The sequence below is a fragment of the Chiloscyllium plagiosum genome, chromosome 11 (assembly GCF_004010195.1).
Source record: "Chiloscyllium plagiosum isolate BGI_BamShark_2017 chromosome 11, ASM401019v2, whole genome shotgun sequence".
Classification (NCBI taxonomy): Eukaryota; Metazoa; Chordata; class Chondrichthyes; order Orectolobiformes; family Hemiscylliidae; genus Chiloscyllium; species Chiloscyllium plagiosum.
The window spans coordinates 4,214,148-4,236,675 of record NC_057720.1 but is presented as its reverse complement, the minus strand read 5'-3'; the positions used below and the strand labels follow the sequence as shown (position 1 = coordinate 4,236,675).

Below are 22,528 nucleotides of genomic sequence, written 5' to 3'. Positions count from 1 at the left end.
AATCTACTCAGTCTCTCCTCATAAACCAACCCCCTCAACTCCGGAATCAACCTATTGATCTTGATCAGATGGGCCAATGGGCTGAGGAGTGGCAGATGGAGTTTAATTTAGATAAATGTGAAGTGCTACATTTTGGGAAAACAAATCTTAGCAGGACTTATACTCTTAATGGTAAGGTCCTATCCTTGAAAGTAGAGTCGCAGGTCGATAGGATAGTGAAGAAGGCTTTTAGTATGCTTTCCTTTAATGAGTTTTGAGAAGATTTGTAGCTCAGGTTGAGGTTCTGGATGTAGGTTGCTCACTGAGCTGGAAGGTTCACTTCCAGATGTTTCGTCACCCTACTGGGTAACATCTTCAGTGGACCTCTGAGCGAAGCACTGTTGACGATTCCTGCTTTCTATTTATATGTTTGGGTTTCTTTGGGTTGGTGATGTCATTTCCATCACCACAGGAAATGACATCACCAACCCAAAGAAACCAAACATATAAATAGAAAGCAGGAATCATCAGCGTGCTTTGTCTGGATGCCCACTGAAGATTTTACCTAATAGGGTGATGAAACGTCTGGAAATGAGCCTTTCAGCTCAGCGAGCAAACGTACATTCATTTTCTTTAATGGTCAGAGTATTGAGTACAGGTGTTGGGAGGTCATGTTGTGGCTGTGCAGGACATTGGTTGGAATATTACGCGCAATTCTAGTCTCCTTTCTATCGGAAGGATGTTGTGAAACTTGAAAGGGTTCCGAAAAGATTTATAAAAATGTTTCCAGGGTTGGTGGCTTTGAGCTATTGGGAGAGGTTGAATAGGCTGTTTTCCTTGGAGCATCAGAGGCTGAGAGGTGACCTTATAGAGGTTTACAAAATTATGAGGGGCATGGATAGGATAAATAGACAAAATCTTTTCCCTGGGGTCGGGAGTCCAGAACTAGAGGGCATAGGTTTAGGGTGAGAGGGGAAAGATATAAAAGAGACCTAAGGGGCAACTTTTTCACACAGAGGGCGGTACGTGTATGGAATGGGCTGCCAGAGAAAGTGGTGGAGGCTGGTACAATTGCAACATTTAAAAGCATTTGGATGGGTATATGAATAGGAAGGGTTTGGAGGGATATGGGCCGGGTGCTGGCAGGTGGGACTAGATTGGGTTGGGATATCTGGTCGGGGTGGACAGGCTGAAACAAAGGGTCTATTTTCATGCTGTTCATCTCTATGATTCTATGACTGTATAACCTCTCTGCTTTTAATTCCTTTAGCAATAAAGGACAAAATCCCATTTGCCTTCCTAATTACTTGATGTACCTGCAGACCAACGTTCTGCGATTCTCAGGTCCCTCTACATAGCAGCATACTGCAAACTTTTACCATTCAAGTAATAATCTTTTTTACTATTACTCCTACCAAAATGTATAACTTCACATTTATTAACGTTGAATTCCATCTGCCACACGTTTACCCACTCACTCAATGTATCTATGTTCCTCTGCAAAGTTTCACAATCCTCTGCACACTTTTCTCTGCAATCCATCTTAGTTTTGTCCACTATGAAGACTGATACAAAATACCTGTTCAATGCCTCGGCCCTTTCATCATATTCCATAACTAAATGCCCATTCACATCCTCAAATGGACCAACATTTACTTTAGCCACTCTTTTTCATTTGCTATCAGTCTTTATATTCTGTGCAATTTTTTTCTCATGTTCTATCTTACTTTTCTTAGCAGCTCTTCTTGTGGCTTTCTGTTGACCTTCAAAGTTTTCCTAATCTTCTGGTTTCATGCTCTTTTTGGCCACTTGGTACGCCTTCTCTTTCAACTTGATAATCTCCCTTATTTCCTTGGATATCCATGATAGATTACCTCTTTTCTTACAGTCCTTCCTTTTCAGTGGAATATACTTTTGCTGAGCAGTTTGAAAAATTTCTTTGAAAGTACTCCACTGCTCATCAACTGTCCCACCATAAAATCTTTGTTTCCGGTCTACTTTAGCCAGGTCTTCCCTCATTCTGTTGTAGTCCAGTTTGTTCAAGCACAGGTCCCTGGTAATGGATTTTAACTTAACACTCTCCATCTGTAATCTAAGTTCAACCATACTGCGATCACTCCTTCCAAGAGGATCCCTAACCATGAGGTTATTAATTATTCCTGTCTCATTACACAGGACCCGATCTAGGATAGCTTGCTCCCTCGTTACTTCCATTACATTCTGTACAAGAAAACTCAACAAACTCCTCCTCAAGGCTACCCTGACTGAGCTGGTTCGAACAATCTATATGTAGATTAAAATTCCCCATGATAATTGCCGTACCATTTTTTACAGACATTAGTTATTTCTTTGTTTTTTACCTGCCCCAAAGTGATATTATTATTTGGTGGCTTGTAGACTACACCTGTCAGTGACATTTTCTTCTTAGAATTTCTAATTTCCACCAAATGGATTCAACCTCATTCTCCATAGAATCTATATCATTTCTCAGCCCTGCCCTGATGTCATCCTTGAATATCGGAGTTACACCACCCCTCTTACATTCCTGTCTGTCCTTCCAAATAGTCCGATAGCCCTGGGTATTTAGCTTCCAGCCATGACCATCCTGTAACTGTGTGTCCATAATGGCTACTAAATCATACTCATTTGCGATGAAATGTGCCATTAACTCATCGACCTTGTTACAAATGCTACGGGCATTCTGATAAAGTACCTTTATGTTAGCTTTCTTACTGTCATTATTCACAACGTCTCTATTATTTCCTGAGTTATCCGTCTTTTTTGCTTCTTTCATAGTCTGCCTTGAACTTAAACTCTCCTGCACACATGCTAACCTGTTGCTTACCTTTTCATTTATCATCATACTTCTTGTTGCTTTCCCTTTCCCTTCCCCCCCGATTCACAAGTTTAAAGTCCTAGTGACCACCCTATTTATCCTTTTCACTAGAACATCGGTTCAGGTGAAGACTGTCCCATCAGTACAGATCCCCCCCGGTTCCAAAACTGATGCCAAGGCCCCATGAAATGGAACCACTCTTTCCCACACCACTCCCTTAGCCATGTGTTTATTTCCCTAATTTTCTTTTTCCCTAAGCCAATTTGCACGTGGCTCAGGCAGTAATCTGGAGATCATGACTCTTAAGGACCTGTTCCTTTATTTTGTTCCTAGTGCTCGATAATCTCCAAACAAGTCCACCATTCTACCCTTGGCTATGTTGTTAGTCCCAACGTGAATCACAACAATTGATCCTCCCCCTCCCACTCCAATATCTTTTCAAGCTGATCAGAGATGTCCAGCACTCTGGCACCGGGCAGGCAACACTCCACGCGGAACTCCCAATCCAGCTTGCATCCGATACCAAATGTCTGCCTAATTATAGAATCCTCTATAACTACCACTTATCTTTTTGCTCTCCCTCTTCAATGGCCTTCTGCACCATGGTACCGTGGTCAGCTGGCTCATCCTCCCTGCAGCCCTTTTCCTCATCCACACAGGGAGCAAACATCTCATACCTGTTGGATAAGGTCAAAAGCTGAGGCTCCTCCATTCCTGAACTCAGGATCTCTCTACCTGCCTCACTTGCAATCACATCCTGTTGTTCCTGTTCACTAACTGAATTTGCATTACTTCATCTACAGGGTGTGACTGTCTTCTGAAACAAAGCATCCAGGTAACTCCCCCCTCCTGGATGTGCTGCAGTGTTTGAAGCTCAGATTCCAGATCATCAACTCTGAGTCAGCGTTCTTCCAACAACCAATGCTTGCTGCAGATGTGGTCACTGCCGTTCACAATGGGATCACCAGCTCCTACATAATACAGCTACAGCACATCACCTGCTCAGCCATCTCTACTTAGTTAATTAGTTTATTCAAATTTATGAGTTAAATAATTTCTAGTACTTCTCTGTCATGGTCTTATTCAAATAACCAGTTAATAGATAAATAAAACGGTAAGGAAATTTTTAACCAATCACATGATAAGGAAGAAATGTAAACAGAAAAGCCTTGCCTTACCAACACACCACAGATTCCTCTTTTTTTCAGTTAGAGGAGTAGGGCGGGTGGGAGACCGTACACATGTAGTGTCTCGAGTTCAGCCGCTGCTCAAATATATTCCTGCCAGAGTGCTGGTCCTCGCTATTGCCTCTCCCTCTGCTCCTGTAAAATGAAGGTTAGGTTCACTAGTTTAATTGCAAAGGTGAAAGGTTAGGTTCACTAGTTTAATTCTTAAGATGAAAGGTTAGGTTCACTAGTTTAATTTCAGTGATGAAAAGTCAGGTTCACTAGTTTAATTTCAGTGATGAAAAGTCAGGTTCACTAGTTTAATTCTAGAGATGAAAAGTTAGATTCACTAGTTTAATTCAAAAGATGAAACATTAGGTTCCACTTGTTGGGGATTCTGGAATGAGGGGGCATATCTGAGAATTAGGATTAGATCATTCAGGAGAGATCTTACCAATGCTTCTACACGCGAAATGTACTAGATGTTAGGAACTGTCTTCTTAACAACAGTGGAAACCAGATAAGTTGTTAATTTTAAATCTGAGATAGACTTTTTTTGTTAAACTAAGGTATTCAGGGATATGGGACAAAGGCAGGTTCTGTGGATGTTCCTGTGAAAGGTTAAATTCACTGGATTAATTCCAGAGATGAGCATCTTGTTTTATGAGGAGACATTGAGAGATTTTAGCTTACATTGCGTAAAGCTAAGAAGAATGAGAGATCTATTTGAGGAACCTAAGATGCTTAAGGGGATTAACAAAGTTGACGTAGAGAGAATGTTTCCCCCTGTGGGGCAATATACAACAAAGGTTCACAGTTTTAGTATAAGGGATGATGGATTTAAAACAGAGATGAGAAGGAATTACTTCTCTCGAAGAGTCATGAATCTGTGGCAATTCACTACCCCAGACTGCTTTGGAAGGGGTGGAATGGAGTGCAAGATGAAATCAGCCATGACTGTTTTAAAGGGCAGAACAGGCTCAAGGACCTGAATTGCCTATTCCTGCTTCTAGTTCTTAGGACTAGTAGAGTCCATTTGTTAACCAATCTGCATCCTCTTCCCGTGCAATATAAATTGTCATTGCCTCTGGACTGAGATTGTCCACACTGATTCCAAACCCTGCATGATACTTCCTGAAACTTTGCCACATGCAAAGAGGGTCTTCAGCCCATTATGTCTGTGCTAGTCATCCACTTTCGTTCCATTTTCCAGTATTTGCCCCATAACCTTGAATGCAATGGCAGCTCAAGCCATCATCCAAATACTTTTTAAATATTGTGATGGTTCTTGCCTTCACCATCCTTTTGGGCAGAGACTTATAATGAGCTATATCTGCCTTATTTGTGCAATGTATCTGTCAATTATTCTGCATGCCTCTACAATTGTAGCAAATTAGTAAACAGAAGTAATATGCATATGAAGGGTTTGGACCCACTTCAACCTTACTTCTCTTTATGCCCACAAAATTAAATAAGGTCAGACAAGTGGAGGAGTCATGACCTGTGATTAATCCATGCACATTACTTCTGACGTAAACAGAACACACATCTCGTGCCGCTTGTTCATTTTCATACCTGCAATATGTGGCTGAGGTGTACTGTTCAGCTGCTGACACAAAATAATGAGCTATTGGTATGAGTACAGGCTAGTCTGCACTACTCTATATTGGGGAGACAGGCCGGCTACTTGCAGAGCGTTTCAGAGAACACCTCTGGTTTCCAGCTACTTAAAGGCAGTCTGCATTTCATAAAGTGGAGATACATTTGACAGGAACAAGACTACAAAAAATTATACTACGAAGCAAGAAGGAAGTACATCAAAGTTTTGTGTTGAAGCAATGAAGGTTGTATTTGCAAATATTCTAGCAAAGCTTGTGATGGTTGGAGGAGCAGATGCTGGTGAATGTCAACAATGAAAGTCTGAGGACTGGATGTAGCACAACAAGAATTTCACTGACCTCCCATGAGTGCTCAAAGTCCAAGAATGCACCTTCAAAATGCTATGTCCCATCAGCTATACCACTAGCCTAACCTCCCAATAAACGTTAACAATCAAGAGCAGTTCCTTGAATTCTTAGATTTGTTTCATCCTCAGAAAGTTGAAACTAGTGAAGGACTCAGGTGCTGCAACTTACACCTTGGATTCACTGCTCCCTATTCAACTATGATAGCCATGTTACACAAACAATGTGTTCACTGGCAAATTTACTTCTCTCTTGCAGAACATTTGACATGCAAACACAGGCAGTAGCAGCAGCTATTGGGGATGGTGGGCAGTGAGGCTTGTGGTCTGGCATGGCTTTAAGTCCTTGCAAATGGAAAGAAGATGGTCACCATCACTGGATCAGCCATGGCTGAATCCCAGAACAGACTGATGCAAGTGTTAAAGATGAAAACAATCTGTTAGCATTCTTGTGGCACAGTAGTAGTGTCCCTGCCTCTGGTCCAGGAGAACCAGGCTCAAATCTAAACTGCTCCAAAGGTCTATAACAAAATCTTGGAACAGGTTGATTAGGGGAAAAGCTATGAAATAATCTACTATCTAATTCTCCTCATGCGTCTCCCTTATCTCTCATACTACAATCTCTTCGGAATATACAAGCTGCTGGTGGTTTAAAAATCCACCTTATTGCATTCCTGCCGCCAACTTGTATCACTGGACTAGCGATTCAGAGGCCCATGCTATTGTTCTGGGGAGTAAGTTCAAATCCCACCAGGGCAGTTGGTGGAATTTGCGTACAAATGAATAAGTTCTGGAATTGAAAATTAGCCTCGGTAAAGATGATCTTGAAGTTGCAATGCATGCAAAGCAATTAATTCAGAGCAGATTTAAGTTATTCAGCTCCCCCACTCCAAGCCTACTATGACAGCAACAAGATTGTGGATAGTCAGATTGTAACCTCAAATAAACCATAAGATCATAAGACGTAGGATCAGTATTAGACCATTTGAGTCATCAAGTCTGTTTGACTATTCAATGATATAATGGTTGATAAGATAATCCTGAACTCTATTTTCCTGCCTTTTCCCTATGACCCTTCATTAAAACATTGCCTCTCTTGATCTTAAGTGTACTTAATGTCCCAAACTCTATTACATTCTGTGGTAAAGAATTCTACACATTCACTAGCCTCAAGAGAGAAAAGAAACCCAAAGGCACAGACCATCAATTCAGTCAACCTACTGGCCTCTAACCTCATTAGTTTCTCTTAATACCTTTTCTCTATTGATAGCTTATTTCCACCCATTACGTTAGTTCACTAATTTAGTATTTTTAGACTGCGATTAGTGTCTTCTATTGTGAAGACCGATGCAATATTTTTATTCAATTCCTCTGCCAATTTCTGGCTCCCCAATATTATTTCCCAGCTTCATTTTCTAAGGGGCGTATGCTCAATTTGGCCTGTCCCTTCCAACTGATATGTTTAAAAACACTCATAATTTCTGTAAATTATAAAAGTAACAAAATATTTGATTGGTGTAATGACCCATCTTTTTCATTAATGCCCTTGAGAGGAAATCTGCCATCCCTAGCTGTTGTAAAGATTGCTTTTATTTCTCATGATGCCCACATCTTGTGAATTAATAATAAATAGTAGATAGTGTTAGCCCCCTTCTTCAGCTGCTATCATCTGACTGTCAAGTGGGCCAATTTTTGCACCCAAAACTCAAACACCTGAGCGAGTTTTATTCCATCTCCCCAGGTCCCCTGGCCACTCTTTTCATGGAACCGTAAAGTATGGTATCAGAGGGAGTCCTTAAACTGAGCATGTGTAATCCACTCTCACTGTGCCCTTCACTTGCACTGAACCCTGACTCCATTCTGGGATTGTAGTCCTTGGCTCCCAACCCAAAAGCAAACACACAACTAAAAATGCAAATACCCTCCCAAAACATGGACAAGGATACGACCAGAAGACACATAAGCAGAAATTAGCCCATTCAGTCTATTGAGTCTGGTCCACAATTCAATCACGGCTGATAAGTTTCACAACCCCATTCTCCCATTTTCTCCCCATAACCCTTGATCCCTTTGACAATCAAGAACCTATCTATCTCAGTCTTAAAAATACTCAATAACCTGGCCTCCACAGTCTTTTGTGGCAATGAATTTATCTGGGATGCCTATACATTCCATGTAATAACAGAGACTAAGGCACCACTGCTAAATAGTTCTGTTCTATTAAATCCAAGATTTTGACCCAGCAGCAATGACAGAATGGTAATATTTTGCCTGAAGTCAGGATGGTGTGTGGTTTGAAGGAGAACCTGCAAGTGTTCCCATGCAGCTACTGCCCCTATACGTCTTTTTATTCATTCATCAGATGAGAGTGCTGCTGGCCAGGCTGATTCTAGAGGGCAGTTTAAAAGTCACTGACATTGCTGTTGGCCTGGAGTCACTAGTAGTCCAGACGAAGTGAGGATGATGGTTTCCTTCCCTAAAGGACATTAGTGAACCAGACAGGATTTTCCTGATAATTGACAATGGCCATCATTAGAATTTTAATTCCAATGATTTGGAGTTGCCAGTGTTGAACTGGGGTGTAGAAAGTTAAAAATCACACAGCACCAGGTTATAGTTGAGTATTTGGTTCTGGAAAAGCACAGCAGGTCAGGCAGCATCCGAGGAACAAGAGAATCAATGATTCAGACATAAGCCATTTCAACACTACATTGGAAAAATAGGCAGAAAACTAGCCACCAGGATACATGAACATCAACTAGCCACAAAAAGGCATGATCCACTCTCACTAGTATCTTTACATACAGATGAGGAAGGACACCATTTCGACTGGGACAACACATCTATCCCACAACAAGCCAAACAGAGACATGCGCGAGAATTCCTAGAAGCACAGCATTCCAACCAGAACTCTATCAACAAACACATTGACTTGGATCCCATTTACCATCCCATGAGAAAAAAGAACAGGAAATGACATCACCAACTGAAGGAAACCTAAGCACATAAATAAAATGTGGGCCATACCACCAGTGCTTCATCGGAGGCTCACTGATGATGTTACCTAGTATGGTGACAAAATGTCTGAAAAAGGACCTTCTAGCTCAGCGAGCAAACTTATATCCGTAACTAATCTATGATTCTGCAGAAATGTTGCCTTGAGATCCAGGATGCACTGATCAGTGGCCTGAGGAGGGGGATGATGGGTAAGGGCTTACATGGGGAATGTTTCCTGTTTCTGTGGCACATTGCAGTTTAATGTCAATATTTTTCTAAGTCAGCCAAGACATTTGTAATAAATCACAATTTGACCTCAGCACATTTTTATAGTGATTCATCCACTGTTAAAAGTTACAATGAGTTTCATTACAAATCTCTGGATTTATAATGTTCTTCAGTTCTGAATAAGAATCATGTTAACTTTGAAATGTTAATTCAGTTTCTCTCTCCACAGATACTGCCAAATCTGCTGAGTTTCTCCAGCATTTTCTGTTTTTAATTCAGCGCCCTCAGTAATGTTGCTTCTGCTTGTCATGGCAATGCATTTTATTACTGCAATAATTGCTAGCGACCATGTCACAGGTCACTTCAGAAGGTAAAGGTAACATCTACAAACATGTGAACAATGGCGAATACAATGCAACTGTACAGAGGCAAATTAATTTATAATGTACTCATAAGCGTAATTCCTAACACTGGATGTTTTGAATGATTAAATATTAATCTACACCGCCTGACATTTGGCATCAGGAAGATTAATGACAAATCAAATATTTCCCATTATCAGCATTTATTCAGTATCAAGCTTCTAACAGACTTTTCAGCTAACTTGTCCCTAAGCCTACTAATAGCAACAAAAGATACAGCATCTAGATCCTCCAATGAACAATCATTGCGGATGACACTGCTAATCAGTGTGGCAATATAAGCTGAATTTATTCTCATCAGAGAATGAACTTTTTCTTTTTGAGAAGATATCTGAAGATGAATAAGCTACTTGTGGCTGTTTGTTGACCCCCTCGTAGTGGGATCTAGGATCCCAGGCTCCTGTAACCATCTACTAGGCCACTTTTTACTCAAAAAGGCAAGGCTGAGAGGTGATATAGAATACATTGGTACAGGCTCCGAAAGTGGCAACTCATTGAGAAGATGTTTCCTCCGCCGGCTGATCCAAAATTAGGAGACAAAAATGTAAGCCAGTTGCTCATATCCAGTTATGAATTTAGGAGAAGCATCTTTGCCTGGAGATTGTTTAGAATGTGAAACTCACAATCACAGGGAATGGTTGAGCAAACACTATAGATGCATTTAAGTAAAAGCTAGATCAATTATATCAGGTCAGGTTTAAAAGGTTAGGATGAGCTGAAGAGAGTTTAGGAATGCACCCATATGGAATATAGAAATAATGACATGGACTGTGAGTTTAAAAGGCCTGTTCCTGTTCAGGGAATTTAATATAATTCCAAATAACAGTTTGATTTTCTTTTGTTTAAATTTGGAAAATAATATGGTCTAACGGAATCACAGTTAGGATTGGTGTTCATGTGCCGCATGCAAAATTCACTTTTAGCTCAGCATTGAAAATGGTGTTCCATCTGGCAGTGCAACCCAGGCGATGTGTCTGTGAAAATGAGTTCTGGTAAGCACCTTATCAAACACAAGGAGGGAAATAGAATCCAGAAAGCGTGAACAAGATGATAGAGAAGCTCTGAATTTCTTCAAGGTATATGCTCCTGTAAGAGAAGTTAATCTAAATAAGAACTAATGTGATTTTGCAATCCTGCTGTCCAGGTATTGTGGCTGTGAGCTGGAAATGAGTGCTGGGAAGCCTGAAAGCTACCTTGCTCTCCATTTTTGTTTAAATTTTGTTCATTTACTGTGACAAATTTCTCCGATCCTTCTCTCTTTAATGGCATTTCATTGTAAGCGAGTATTGTGTCGCATGATCAAATAACCATTTGGCTTAAGGTTCTGATGAGGAATGTTTGCAATAAACCTCTCATGGAATATGAGGATGTGATTGGCTAGGCATTAATTTATTTCCCATCCTTAGATATTCATAAGAAGGTGTGATGAGCCATTAGAGAGTCAGTTCCAGGATTAGACCACTGGGACTACATAGGAGAAAGTGAGTACTGCAGATGCTGGAGATTAAATAGACGAGATAGACTAGATGATTGATAGACATGATAAACAGTACATCTTTGGCAAAAATAAATAATAATCTGAAAAATTGAATCCTTTTAAGTTATTCCAGAGATGAAGCAATAGTGAATAGCCTACAGGTAACATGAAGAAATATAGTGTGACAACCTAGAGAAAGTGAGGATTGCAGATGCTGGAGATCAGAGTCAAGAGTGTGGTGCTGGAAAAGCACAGTGGGTCAGGTGGCATCTGAGGAGCAAGAGCATCAACATTTTGGGCATAAGCTCTTCATCTTGATGTCCGAAATGTTGATTCTCCTGTTCCTTGGATGCTGCCTGACTTTCTGTGCTTTTCTCGGGAATGTAACAACCTGGCTAATCAAGGACAGGTGGTAAGCGCAAAGGTTCAAGAAGCTATTGGAAAGTGATTAATATTATGGCTTTTATCCTTTGGTTTAGACAAAGAACTCAACATATTATTGTTTTTTTAACAAGAGAATCTTCCCAGGTGTAAAATATGAATCTGGGTCACTTTCTATTGCACGGGATATTAAAAGTCTGTTACAGATCCATCAGGGTCAACCGCTGCGAACAGTATAAAGCAAGATAAATTTGGGAGGCCTCAGTATAGAGATGGTGGAGAGAAACTCTCAAAGGTTCTTACAGTCTTGGCTAATTTGAGAAGTGATGAAGATGTCAGGCATTGAGAAGAAATGAGAAAGAAGAGTGCATGAGTTACTTGTGCATACCAGTTATCCAACTGTCCTCCTGTAGATTCAATCAGTCCATATTACATGTCATCGCCATATACTTTTCCTTTATAATGCATGTCTTTTAATACATTGCAAAGTTTGATAAAGATTGGAATTAAAATGATGGGCCAAAGGGCCTTTTACTGATTGTTTAAATTATTCATAGCAACAACAAATTCTGCTTAAACTATCAAGAAACTTGAAGTGTTAAAGTTACAACAGTAGGCGACTGACACAAAAGTACAGAGCTAATACAAGATCAAAGTTATGAACAATCTTTGACAATATTAACTTGATACAGTCCTATTTATACATCATACAAAACAAATATGATTACAAAGCCTTGCATTGGACATTAGACGGGATATTTAATGTTGTAAAAGTTTTGTAGAGTGCAGAACTGCATTCTTCAGCTGGAAATGACTAGTTTTGAACTTCCTCTGTCTGTGATTTACTGTGTCCCATCACACGTTTTCCCTTCCAGCCACCATGTGGTCATCTCTCCTTTACCCTAAAGAGGAAAATATAGCATCTGGTGACTTTGATGTTTAAATCAATCTGAAATCAATTAACTGACAATGAAATAAATCTTTTCCAATGCTTAGCTTTATTCAAGAGTCCAAATTGTTGGTTTAGCAGCAGGCAATTGAACAAAAATATGTCTTATCAACTTTATTTTGTTTTCTGCTTTGAGAAAACACAATTGTGTTTTGTGATAATCAAAACTAACCAGAAAGCAGTTTTCACGATACAGATTATTTCTTAAATAAGACAATTTAGTTTTCATTTTTACATCCTAATTTCCATTTATGAATAGGAGGAGGCAATTCAACTCCTCATACCTGCCCTGCTTTCTATTTAGATCATGGGTGATCTATATCTTAACTACCTACCAGCCTCTGTTCCATAATTTTTAATACCCTCACCTAACAAAAAGTTAACAATCTCAGTCTTGATACTTTTGAATGAGCCTCCACAACATTTATTTGGTTGAAACCACTGGGATATACTGTTACCAGTGGATGAAAGATTCCCCTATCTGCTGACTGTTAACGTTGTGCATGGATTGTGGTTGGGAAGTGGATTAAAGCAGGTGATAGTGGCCATGAACCATATTTACAACTGCACCAAAGTTATGAACAATCTTTGACAATATTAACACTTACCCCCCAGCAGTGAAGATGGCTAATGTGGGAAATGGAAAACTGCAATTTAGGCACAACAGGGACTGCTCATCCTTGGTTTAAGATAAATCGCATCCCAGACCCCATTGCTACCACTGCCTTCTTCATTGTCATTATGTCCTTAATAGAGCATCATCTTACTTTCTACAACACTCCTTCAGTCCATGTCCACATCTCAGTCAAATTATTGTTTTTTCCTCTTCTGTTTTTACCTTCAATTTGTTCTTTAATTATTGTCATGACAAGACTTTTGACTAAGTTCTTTCTCTCTTCTCTCTCTTAACTACTTAGCAATACTTATGATTCCTGAACTTTGACTCTTCATCTTACTTTGTTTTATTGTCTTTTCAAGTGGTTCTGGGTACCATCTGCCAAACTCACATTTCAATTCTCCTTTCATTCTCTTCGGAATCAAACTCTCACATCCATAGAGCGCAACACACTCTACTCTCTGGACTAGATATTTTTTAAAATTTCATGCTCATGCTTAAACTCCTAGTCACTACTTAAATCACTGTCACACACCTTGCCAAAGCTAATTAATCTGGATTTCATTCTTGTGTGGACCTTGCTGTTTATCATCAAACCAAGGTAATTGAAATTGAGCAATAAATGTAGCCACAATCCTTGTTCTTTGTTTCCTCCATGGAGGGTCTGTTTCCGTGCTGTACATCTCTATGACTCTTTTGTCCTGAACTCTTGAGAGATCTGCACTGAGTTGATAGGGAAAAGCTGTACCCACTTTTAAGATGATGGGGAACCAAAGGGCACAAGTTATCGCAAAAGTTTCTCACACAGTGAGTATTAGGATCTGAAATGTATGGAAGTGCAGTGGAGACAAATTTCGTTGAGGCATTCAAGAGATCATTAGATGATTACTTAAATAGGAACAACGTGTGAGGTCATGGGGAAAAGGTGCAGTTTTGACACCAAGTTGAAATGGTCAGAACTCAGAGTAGACACAATGGGCTGAACGGCCTCCTTTTACACTTATAAATCTGTAAGAACTCTGCATTCCTCCAATTCTGGCATCTTGCACATTTTCATCTTTCGACCTACCATTGGTGGCCATGCCTTCAGCTGGCTAAGCTCTGGAATTTCCTCCCTAAATCTCTCCAGTTCTTGCTTCTCCTTTAGGACTTTTCATCCCACACTCTCCCATCCTAACATCTCTTTAGGTGACTCAATGCCAAACCTTTGGGGCGGCACAGTGCCTCACGGCGCCCGGGACCAGAGTTTGATTCCCACCTCAGGAAACTGCCTGTGGTGGAGTTTATACATTCTCCTCGTGTCTGAATGGTTTTCCTCCGTGTGCTCCAGTTTCCTCCCACAATCCAAAGATGTGCAGGTCAGGTGAATTGGCCATGCTAAATTGCCCATACCGTTAGATGCATTAGTCAGGAGTAAGCATAGGGTAGTGGAGTGGGTAAGGTGGGTTACTCTTCGGAGGGTCGGTGTGGACTTGTTGGGCCAAAAGGCCTGTTTCCACACTCTAGGGGATCTAAAAAAAAACCCTTGGGTAGCCACTTGGAACTAGTTCCTCATTAGTCAAAAGCCCAATAAAATACCACTTACTGTCATTATTGCTTATTGACTGCATGTATTAAAACTTTGATGCTCCTCAAGATCACATGACACAAATACACCATCAACCTCTCTATTTCAACCAAATGCAACTTAGAGTTTTAAGGAAGAAGGGTTTCCTCCCTCGTTAATAACTGAGCTATGCAGATTGGGGAGCCTTTTGTTCAAGTCTTAGTTTATTAATCTGAGGTTTTGTGGCACTGGGACATGGGAAATTGCCTTTGCAAAAGCAAAAGAAGAAGAAGGGGAAATAATCAGCCAAGGTTCCTGCTTCCCGGTCAATTGAAATTTAAAGCTTTGGCTCAAAAACCCTCCTCCACTCGTGCCGCATAGACCACTAACAGCCAAATTGGGATTATCACCCTCCCCCTCCCCGCCCACTTTTGTACTTGTCAGCCTGTCACTCTTAAGAGGATGTACGGCAAGGTTCCGAAACGTTTTCCCACAGAAAGCCCATTTCAAGACTTGAAAATTGTCACAACCCCTCAGTAAATATTGAGAAGTGAGTGTGGGGAGAATGAAGGGGAGGAATACCTGTGGGGGAAAGAGGGGGATACAGAAGGGGGATAAATTGAGTTCCACAATGGCCATTGCATGACCTCATTTGAGATCCTGACCCCACTTTTGGAAGCTCTGCATTTGGGATTGGGGTACTGACTCAGGACAGGCAAACGTTGACAACAGAAAGTATAGAATGGAAACTGAACATTCAACATAAAAGACAAGTTCTGCTGCATATCAAAAGTCTCCAATCATATTATAGAATCATAGTGTAACAGGAGTAGGCCATTCAGCCCTGCAAGCCTGCTTCATCATTCTAGGCCGTGGGTGATCACTTACCTCAAAACAATTTTCTGTCCTATCTCCTTATCACATAATGCCATTAGTAACTGGAAATTTATCGATCTCCATCTTGAATTTACACAATGACTGACCCTCCCTAACTCTCTGGGGTAAAGAATTCCAAGATTTACCACCTGAAGAAACTCCTCCTCATCTCAGACCTATTTGGCTTGCCTTTTATCTTGAGACTATGTCTCCTGGTTCTAGACTCACAGATATGGGTTACACCCTTTCTGCATCTACTCTGTCCATCTCTCGAAGAATTTTGTATGTTTCTATGAGATCGCCTTTCATTTTTCTAAATTCCAGAGAATATTAATCAAGCCTCCTCAAACTCTCCTCATACAACAGTACCATCATCTCAGGTTCAATGATTAACAGTCAACATATTTTTTGAAACATATACAATCTGAGGGCTTTTGAAGAATCTAGAACGAGGAATTACAGTCTAAAATTAAGGGTTCTTGCATGTAAGATGAATATGAAAAGAAATTTCTTCTCTCACAGGATTGTTAGTCTCTGGAACTCTCTTCCATAGAGAGGATTGGAGGATGGGTCTCAGAGCTCTGATTGACAGGGAGTCGAAGGTATGGGCAAACAGGAAAATGACATTAAGGCTGCCATTAGCTTCAGCATGACCTTGTTGAATAATAGAGCAAGTTGGATGGGCTGAATGGCCTACTTTTTAACACTGCCTTTTTTTTATGATGTTAGTCAGAAACTAATACTAAATTGGGGTTCTTTCTAACAGCATAGCGTCTTCCAATTTTTAACTGTATCATTAAACCATTCTCTGCAAGCGATGACATTCTAACCACAATGCAGACAGACAGATAGCCTGGATACAGCATAAAGTTACTTCAGGGCTGCTAACCATTCCAGAATAGTCAAGCAGGAGGCTGGAAGAACACAGCAAGCCAGACAGTATTAGGTGGTGGAGATGTCGATTGAAGAAGGACTGAAGAAGGGTTACACCTGAAACGTCGACTTCTCCACCTCCTGATGCTGCCTGGCCTGCTGTATCCTTCCAGCCTCCTGTTTGTCTACCTTCAATTCCAGCATCGACTGATCTTTTAGCTCTAACCCTTCCAAAATGGCTGTGTGTCTACTGGAATTGGTATCTATCTCCAGATGGTTCTTGAAAGCATCCCAGAAAATTTGCTGAAAGTAAATAGGGATGGGGAGTTTCTGTCAAGAAGCCAGAAGAGATGGGTGCTGAGGGCCACCAGGTGTTCGCAGAGCAAAAGCTCTCTGTCCCAGTATCCCACCCCATCTCCACAAGAGCTGGCTTGAGGCCTGGGCTCTCTTGATGGACCCTGGGAATTGCTAGAAACCTCCTTCCCTGCTCCAGAGCCTCTGGGCCCTTGCATGTAAGGGCCCTTGCTTACAGATAAGCAGTACCACATCACCCTGCAGGCCAGAGATCATTGTCCTTGCAGGGACACCTCCCGTTCCTGGTAAGAGGGAAGACCAGAGTTCGGCTTGAAGATAAATTCTCACTGATCCAGGGCTGGGGGGCGGGGAGGTGGGGAACAGACCCAGAAAGCACCCAGCTGGAGCTGATAGCCCAAGGTCACAGGCATCCGGTCTCCAGTAAAATATTTTACTCTTGATAAAAATGTACAAACTCCCTGCCAAGTAAAAGCAGTCTGAAAGAGAGACAGTATTGCGGAGGGTGATCGCTGCTGACAGCAGTAATTGGGGAGCATGTGTATCTTCTTTTGAGCCGCAAATGGTGCAATTAGTTGCAACATTTCCAATTTCGGAACAGCTGAGCCTTCCAGGGATCTTAAAGTGGCAGCCAGCTGTGTGCTCTCACTAATACCATCTTTAGCTTTCTCCCCCTGGGAATGAACCACACAATATGGCCTGCTGATTCGCTGATGTGGTACGCACATTTGGCCTACAGATCATTTCAATAAAATCTTTTTCTTCCCAAAGGAATTGCAGCCACTGAGACACGGATTTAGCGGGTGATATGATTATTCCCAGCTTTGTGAAACTGGTTTTAAGCCCAACACTGATTCAGCATGAGTTCGGAGCGGGCGTGTCTTCCACATTGTTCACCAAGTCGAAGCAAATGTGTGGTACTGAGGGTGTGCTGCACTATTGCAAAGACATAATGGGCAGAGTGGCCTCTGTGTTATAACAGCTGTCTTGTCAATTAATTTCATTACTAATCTAGATACTCTGTAATGTTGTGGTGACATGAGTCTGAATCTTACCTTGGCAGATAGTGGAATATCAACCATAAGACTTTAAGATATAGGAACAGAATTAGGCCATTCAGCCCATTGATTCTGCTCTGCCATTTGGTCATTTGCGAAATGTTTCTTAAACCCATTCTCCTGCCTTCTTCCTGTAACCCTTGATCCCCTTACTAATCAAGTACCCAGTTATCACTCTCTTATAGGAACACAAGCATTCAATAAAACTCATTAAAATGACTCAATAAAAATTTGGAATGTAGAGCCTAATGGTGGCTATGAAACCATTGCCAATTGTCATATAAATCCATCTGGTTCACTAATGTCCTTTAGGGAAGGAATCTGCTATCTTTACCTGGTCTGGCCTACATGTGTCCCCAGACCCAAAGCAAGATGGTCGACTCTTAACCGCCCTCTGAGATCAAGGATTGGCAACAATGCCAGCGACACCCACATCCCATGAATGAACTTTTTTGAAAAATAGTAATTGTCACATAAGAGCCTAATCCCACTATTTCACCAGCAGTGAGGGGGGACTCATCAGGTTATGAAGCGATACAAGCAAACTCAACTCACCATTCCCATGGAATAGATCCTTTGATGAAAGGCGCTCTTGTGCCTGAGCGATAGTCAAGGTCTCAGTAAGGCAGAGGCATAAAGGCTGAGTATAGCCTTTCCTCTGACATCTCACCAATGAACCCAATCCTGTCCGAACCTAAGTCTTTCCAGGGATTGAACAATCTAATGGAACACTCAGGAATGGGATTTTCTGGGGTCAACCGCATTGATTAAATGTCTCCCTTGGAATTAAGCATCCCTGTGGTAAGGTTCCTATTGCCGTTTAGGAACTTCATTCCCTGGAGCTCCTGGACATCAGGCTGGTTTTCAAGTTGGGGGGAAGGCAGCAGTGGTGAGGTTTAGAAGGTGTGAGCAGTTTAGTGTTGGAAGCCAAGTTCTTCCTATAAATTACATTCTGCATAGGCTGACTGTAGTAATTGTATTGGAGGTCAGCCAACTAGACTTCATAGAACGTGAGTTCCTAGATTGGGACTGTTAATCTGGTCCAAACAAGGAGTCCTGGCTGATATAAAAATGATGAGTGTTAGGGATACTGACACTCTGGTGCCTGACTGTATACAAGCCAGTATTAAAGTCAAGGACCATTCGTGTGTCAATAAAGGTTAATGGGATACCAGCCTCTGTGATGTTATTTCACTGACAATCCTGAAAGAACTCCTTCCTTGTTACTGGCAAGGGCAAGTTTCGGTTCTAAAGGTATATATGAATAATTTCTGATGAATCCAGTAGAGAATCTTACCTTTACAAGCAGTGGACCACGACATTTGAGAATATAGCCCCCAGTTTCATTCAGGAGTTCAGAAGAACTGGAACTGCATTGTATCTTTAAAGCTAAAAATAAAAGTTGCAAATAAATATTAAAGCTCATGAAAGTGATGTTCATTTTTCATTATAGGTAATCCAATTCTGAAATGATATTCAATAGATTGACAATAGTACACACATTTACGTTTCCTCCACCTTAATAAGATGAGGATCAGGAGTAGGTCATTCAGCCCATCGAGTTCATTCAGTAAAATTGCAGCTGCTGTGATAATCTTCAACTCCATTTTTCTTCTCATTTGTTTTCGCTTCAATACCTTACAGCCTTCAGGGCTCAACATCAAGTTTAACAATTTCAGAGCATGAACACAGCATTCCCAGTCTATTACCAAAAGAGAAAATGCTGGAAAATCTCAGTAGGTCTGGCAGCATCTGTAAGGAGAGAAAACAGCTGACGTTTCGAGTGTAACTGACCCTTTGTCAAAGCTTTGTCTAGCTTTGACAAAAGGTCAGTTCGACTCGAAACTTCAGCTCTTTCAGGATTTTTAATATTTCAGGACAAGTTCCTCAGGCACTGAGGCTCACTAAAGCCAAAATGTTAACTCGAATTTCTCTCCACAGTTGCTGCCAGACCTGCTGAGCTTTTCCAGCAACTTCTGTTCTTGTTTCTGATTTACAGCATCCGCAGTTCGTTGAGTTATATCAGGAAGACCTTGTCTGTTTGTGAGAAAAGTTAGAAATAGTTTTAGGATGGTGTCAATAATCTCAATACAAACTGTGAATGAAGATATCACAATCCTTTTTATCTCTATATGTGTCCTTAGCGACTTTCATCTTTTCCTAAACAGATATTTGTCTGCTTGGCTTTTGAAGAATAAAATGCAATATGTAATTAATAAAATGTATTTGAGTCTTGCCTTTCCAGTACCTGTGAAATTGAAACAGAGCGAATCTTTCCCTGTCATAAATAATGAGTGTATTGATCTGTGCAGCTGCTGTGTGTTAATCTGATATCTCTGCCAGGTTCCAGAAAACAATGCTTGCTAATCATGATTTCAGGGAGAACGTTACACACTTCAGTCCAAGAACAGCATGAAATGGCCAAAATATCACCTTGTCAGTTGCATATACACAATAGCATCATGAGTGGGATTCATTCTGTGGCTGTTTACGTGAGATAACTGTAATAGCTGTGATCTCGATCCAGTAATGTTATAGAGAGTCATAGAGTCATGGAAACAGACCCTTCAGTCCAACCAATTCATGCTGAATATTACCTCAAACTAAACTAGTCTCACTCCATGCTCTGAGCCCTCCAAACCTTTGTTTTTCAGGTACTTATTCAGATGTCCTTTAAACATTATAATTGTACCCGCTTCCAATACTCCCTCAGGATGTTCATTCCACAAGCGAACCACTCCTTGCGTAAAAATATTGTCCCTCATATATTTTTTAAAACTTGCTTCTCTCACCTTAAAAATATGCAGCTTAAACTGCTGCAGTCCATGTGTTGTAGGTAAATATGTGTGAAGATACATTGTCCTTTTGTTCTCAATCAATATGTAAGGGTTTTTTATGAGAATAATTCCTACCAGAGTAATATTTAAAAAGTCAGTTTCATGTCCCCAGTACAAAGGAAACACATTTAGGACTGAAAAGGCCCATTAGCCTATGTTGACTGTGGCAGCTGCTGGAAGAGCTCTTGAATTAGTTACATTCCCTGCTTATCCTGTAATTATATTTCATATTTAAATATTTATCTGATTCTCTTTTAAGTATCGTTCTTAAATGTGCTCCTGCCTGACCACCTATTTCAGTACCGAGCAGCCAAATAAATATTGCGGCAACAAGAATAGGTCAGAGACTCGGAATGCCATGGAGAGTAACTCACCTCCTGACTCCCCAAAGCCTGTCCACTATCTACAAGGCACCAGTCAGTAGTCTGATGGAGTACCACCACACCACCCCACGTGCCTGGATGGGGGCAGCTCCAACAACATTCAAGACGCTTGACACTATCCAGGACAAAGCAGCCCTATGTAGAAACTCACTGAGGCTCCTTAGGTAGCACCTTCCAAATCCATGACCCCTTTCATCTAGAAGGACAAGGGCAGCAGATACATGGGAACACCACCCCCTGCAAGTTCCCCTTGAAGCCACTCACCATCCTGACTTGGAAATATATTGCTGTTCCTTCACCGTCATTGAGTCAAAATCCTGGAATTCCCTTCCTAAGGGCATTGTGGGTCAACCCACAGCAGGTGGACTGCAGCGGTTCAAGAAGGCAGCTCACCACCACCTTCTCAAGGGGCAACTAGGGACGGGCAATAAATGTTGACTCATCCAGTGAAACCCACATCCCACAAATACATGTTTTAAAAATGCTGAGTGAACCAACTGTCACCTCTTTTGGCTTTTGTTTGCTATTATTTGAAGCCTGCATCCTCTAGTTAACAACATATGTGTGATATACACTCTTTCCCTTGCCTGCTCTATTAAAACCCTAATTAAATATTCAATTCTCAAAATGTTTTCTTCAGAAACAAAGAGTAAAGTGGTGGATGATTCCAGCCAGTGTAGCTACTGTTACCATAGGAATGCTAATGCGCTCATCACCTTCAAACAGAAGATGAATTCTAATATCATAAGAATTAGGAATAGGAGTAGGCATTCATCCCCTCAAGACTGTTCCACCATTTAACATGATTGTATCTGATCTCAGCCTCACCTCCACTTTCCTGCCTGCTCTCCATAACCCTCCATCCCATTACTAATTAAAAATCTTTCCATCTCCTCCTTAAAGTTACTCAACGTCCCAGCATCCACTTCATTCTGGGGGAGTGAAGATTGAGAAATTGGATTTAGAAATGAGGCAACACAGGTGACAATTGAAGGACTGATCAGGCCGAAAGAGTTGAGCAGAATCTTCCCCTTGGGGGAAGCAGTGGGTAAGGAGTCAGGAGGGAAGATAATCAGCTGGCTTGACATCAAGAAGATCTAAGCTACTTTCTCAGGCCGACCACTAGAATTATGTTCTGATCAGGAAAGGTTTTGCATTCCACTCATAATCAAGAATGTGAAGTGGTCAGTTTGGGATGAGTTAGGAGTTTCTTCATGCCACCTCAATGATTGAGACAGTGAGAACACTGACACACTGACTGCCTTCCCGATGGGTGTCATGACCCCTCATATCCGTTGGGTTTGGTAGGGGGGAGGGAAGGGGTATCTCTCAATCTGCCCCTAATCTGGGTTAATTTGGGTTCAAAGATGTAGCAGCTGTATCAAAGCCAGTTCCTGATCTTGCATCTGTCCCACCTCACACTGTGAGCCTTTCCAACCCGGTGATCTCCCCCTCCTCCCTGGAAGGCCACACCTCCTGTGCCCACTGCTCTTGCACTGCCCTGTTGCTTTGAAACGGTTCACTGCAGCAACTAGGCAAAAGTGAAGAGTCAAGAGTGTGGTGCTGGAAAAGCACAGCAGGTCAGGCAGCATCTGAGGAGCAGGAAAATCAACATTTTGGGCAAAAGCC

General features: G+C 41.3%; 1 protein-coding gene across 1 annotated transcript in view; it reads right to left on the bottom strand.

Moving 5' to 3' along the window:
- Positions 1–11,424: 11,424 nt before the first annotated feature.
- The window catches only part of LOC122554107 (atrial natriuretic peptide receptor 2-like), a 99,966-nt gene continuing 88,862 nt past the window's right edge, over positions 11,425–22,528 (bottom strand). The window contains exons 22-23 of the mRNA XM_043698591.1: positions 18,977–19,068; positions 11,425–12,351 (exon numbers count right to left, since the gene is read on the bottom strand). Coding sequence (XP_043554526.1) covers positions 12,292–12,351; positions 18,977–19,068 — 152 coding nt within the window. The 3' untranslated portion in view covers positions 11,425–12,291. The remainder of the gene's footprint in view (positions 12,352–18,976; positions 19,069–22,528) is intronic.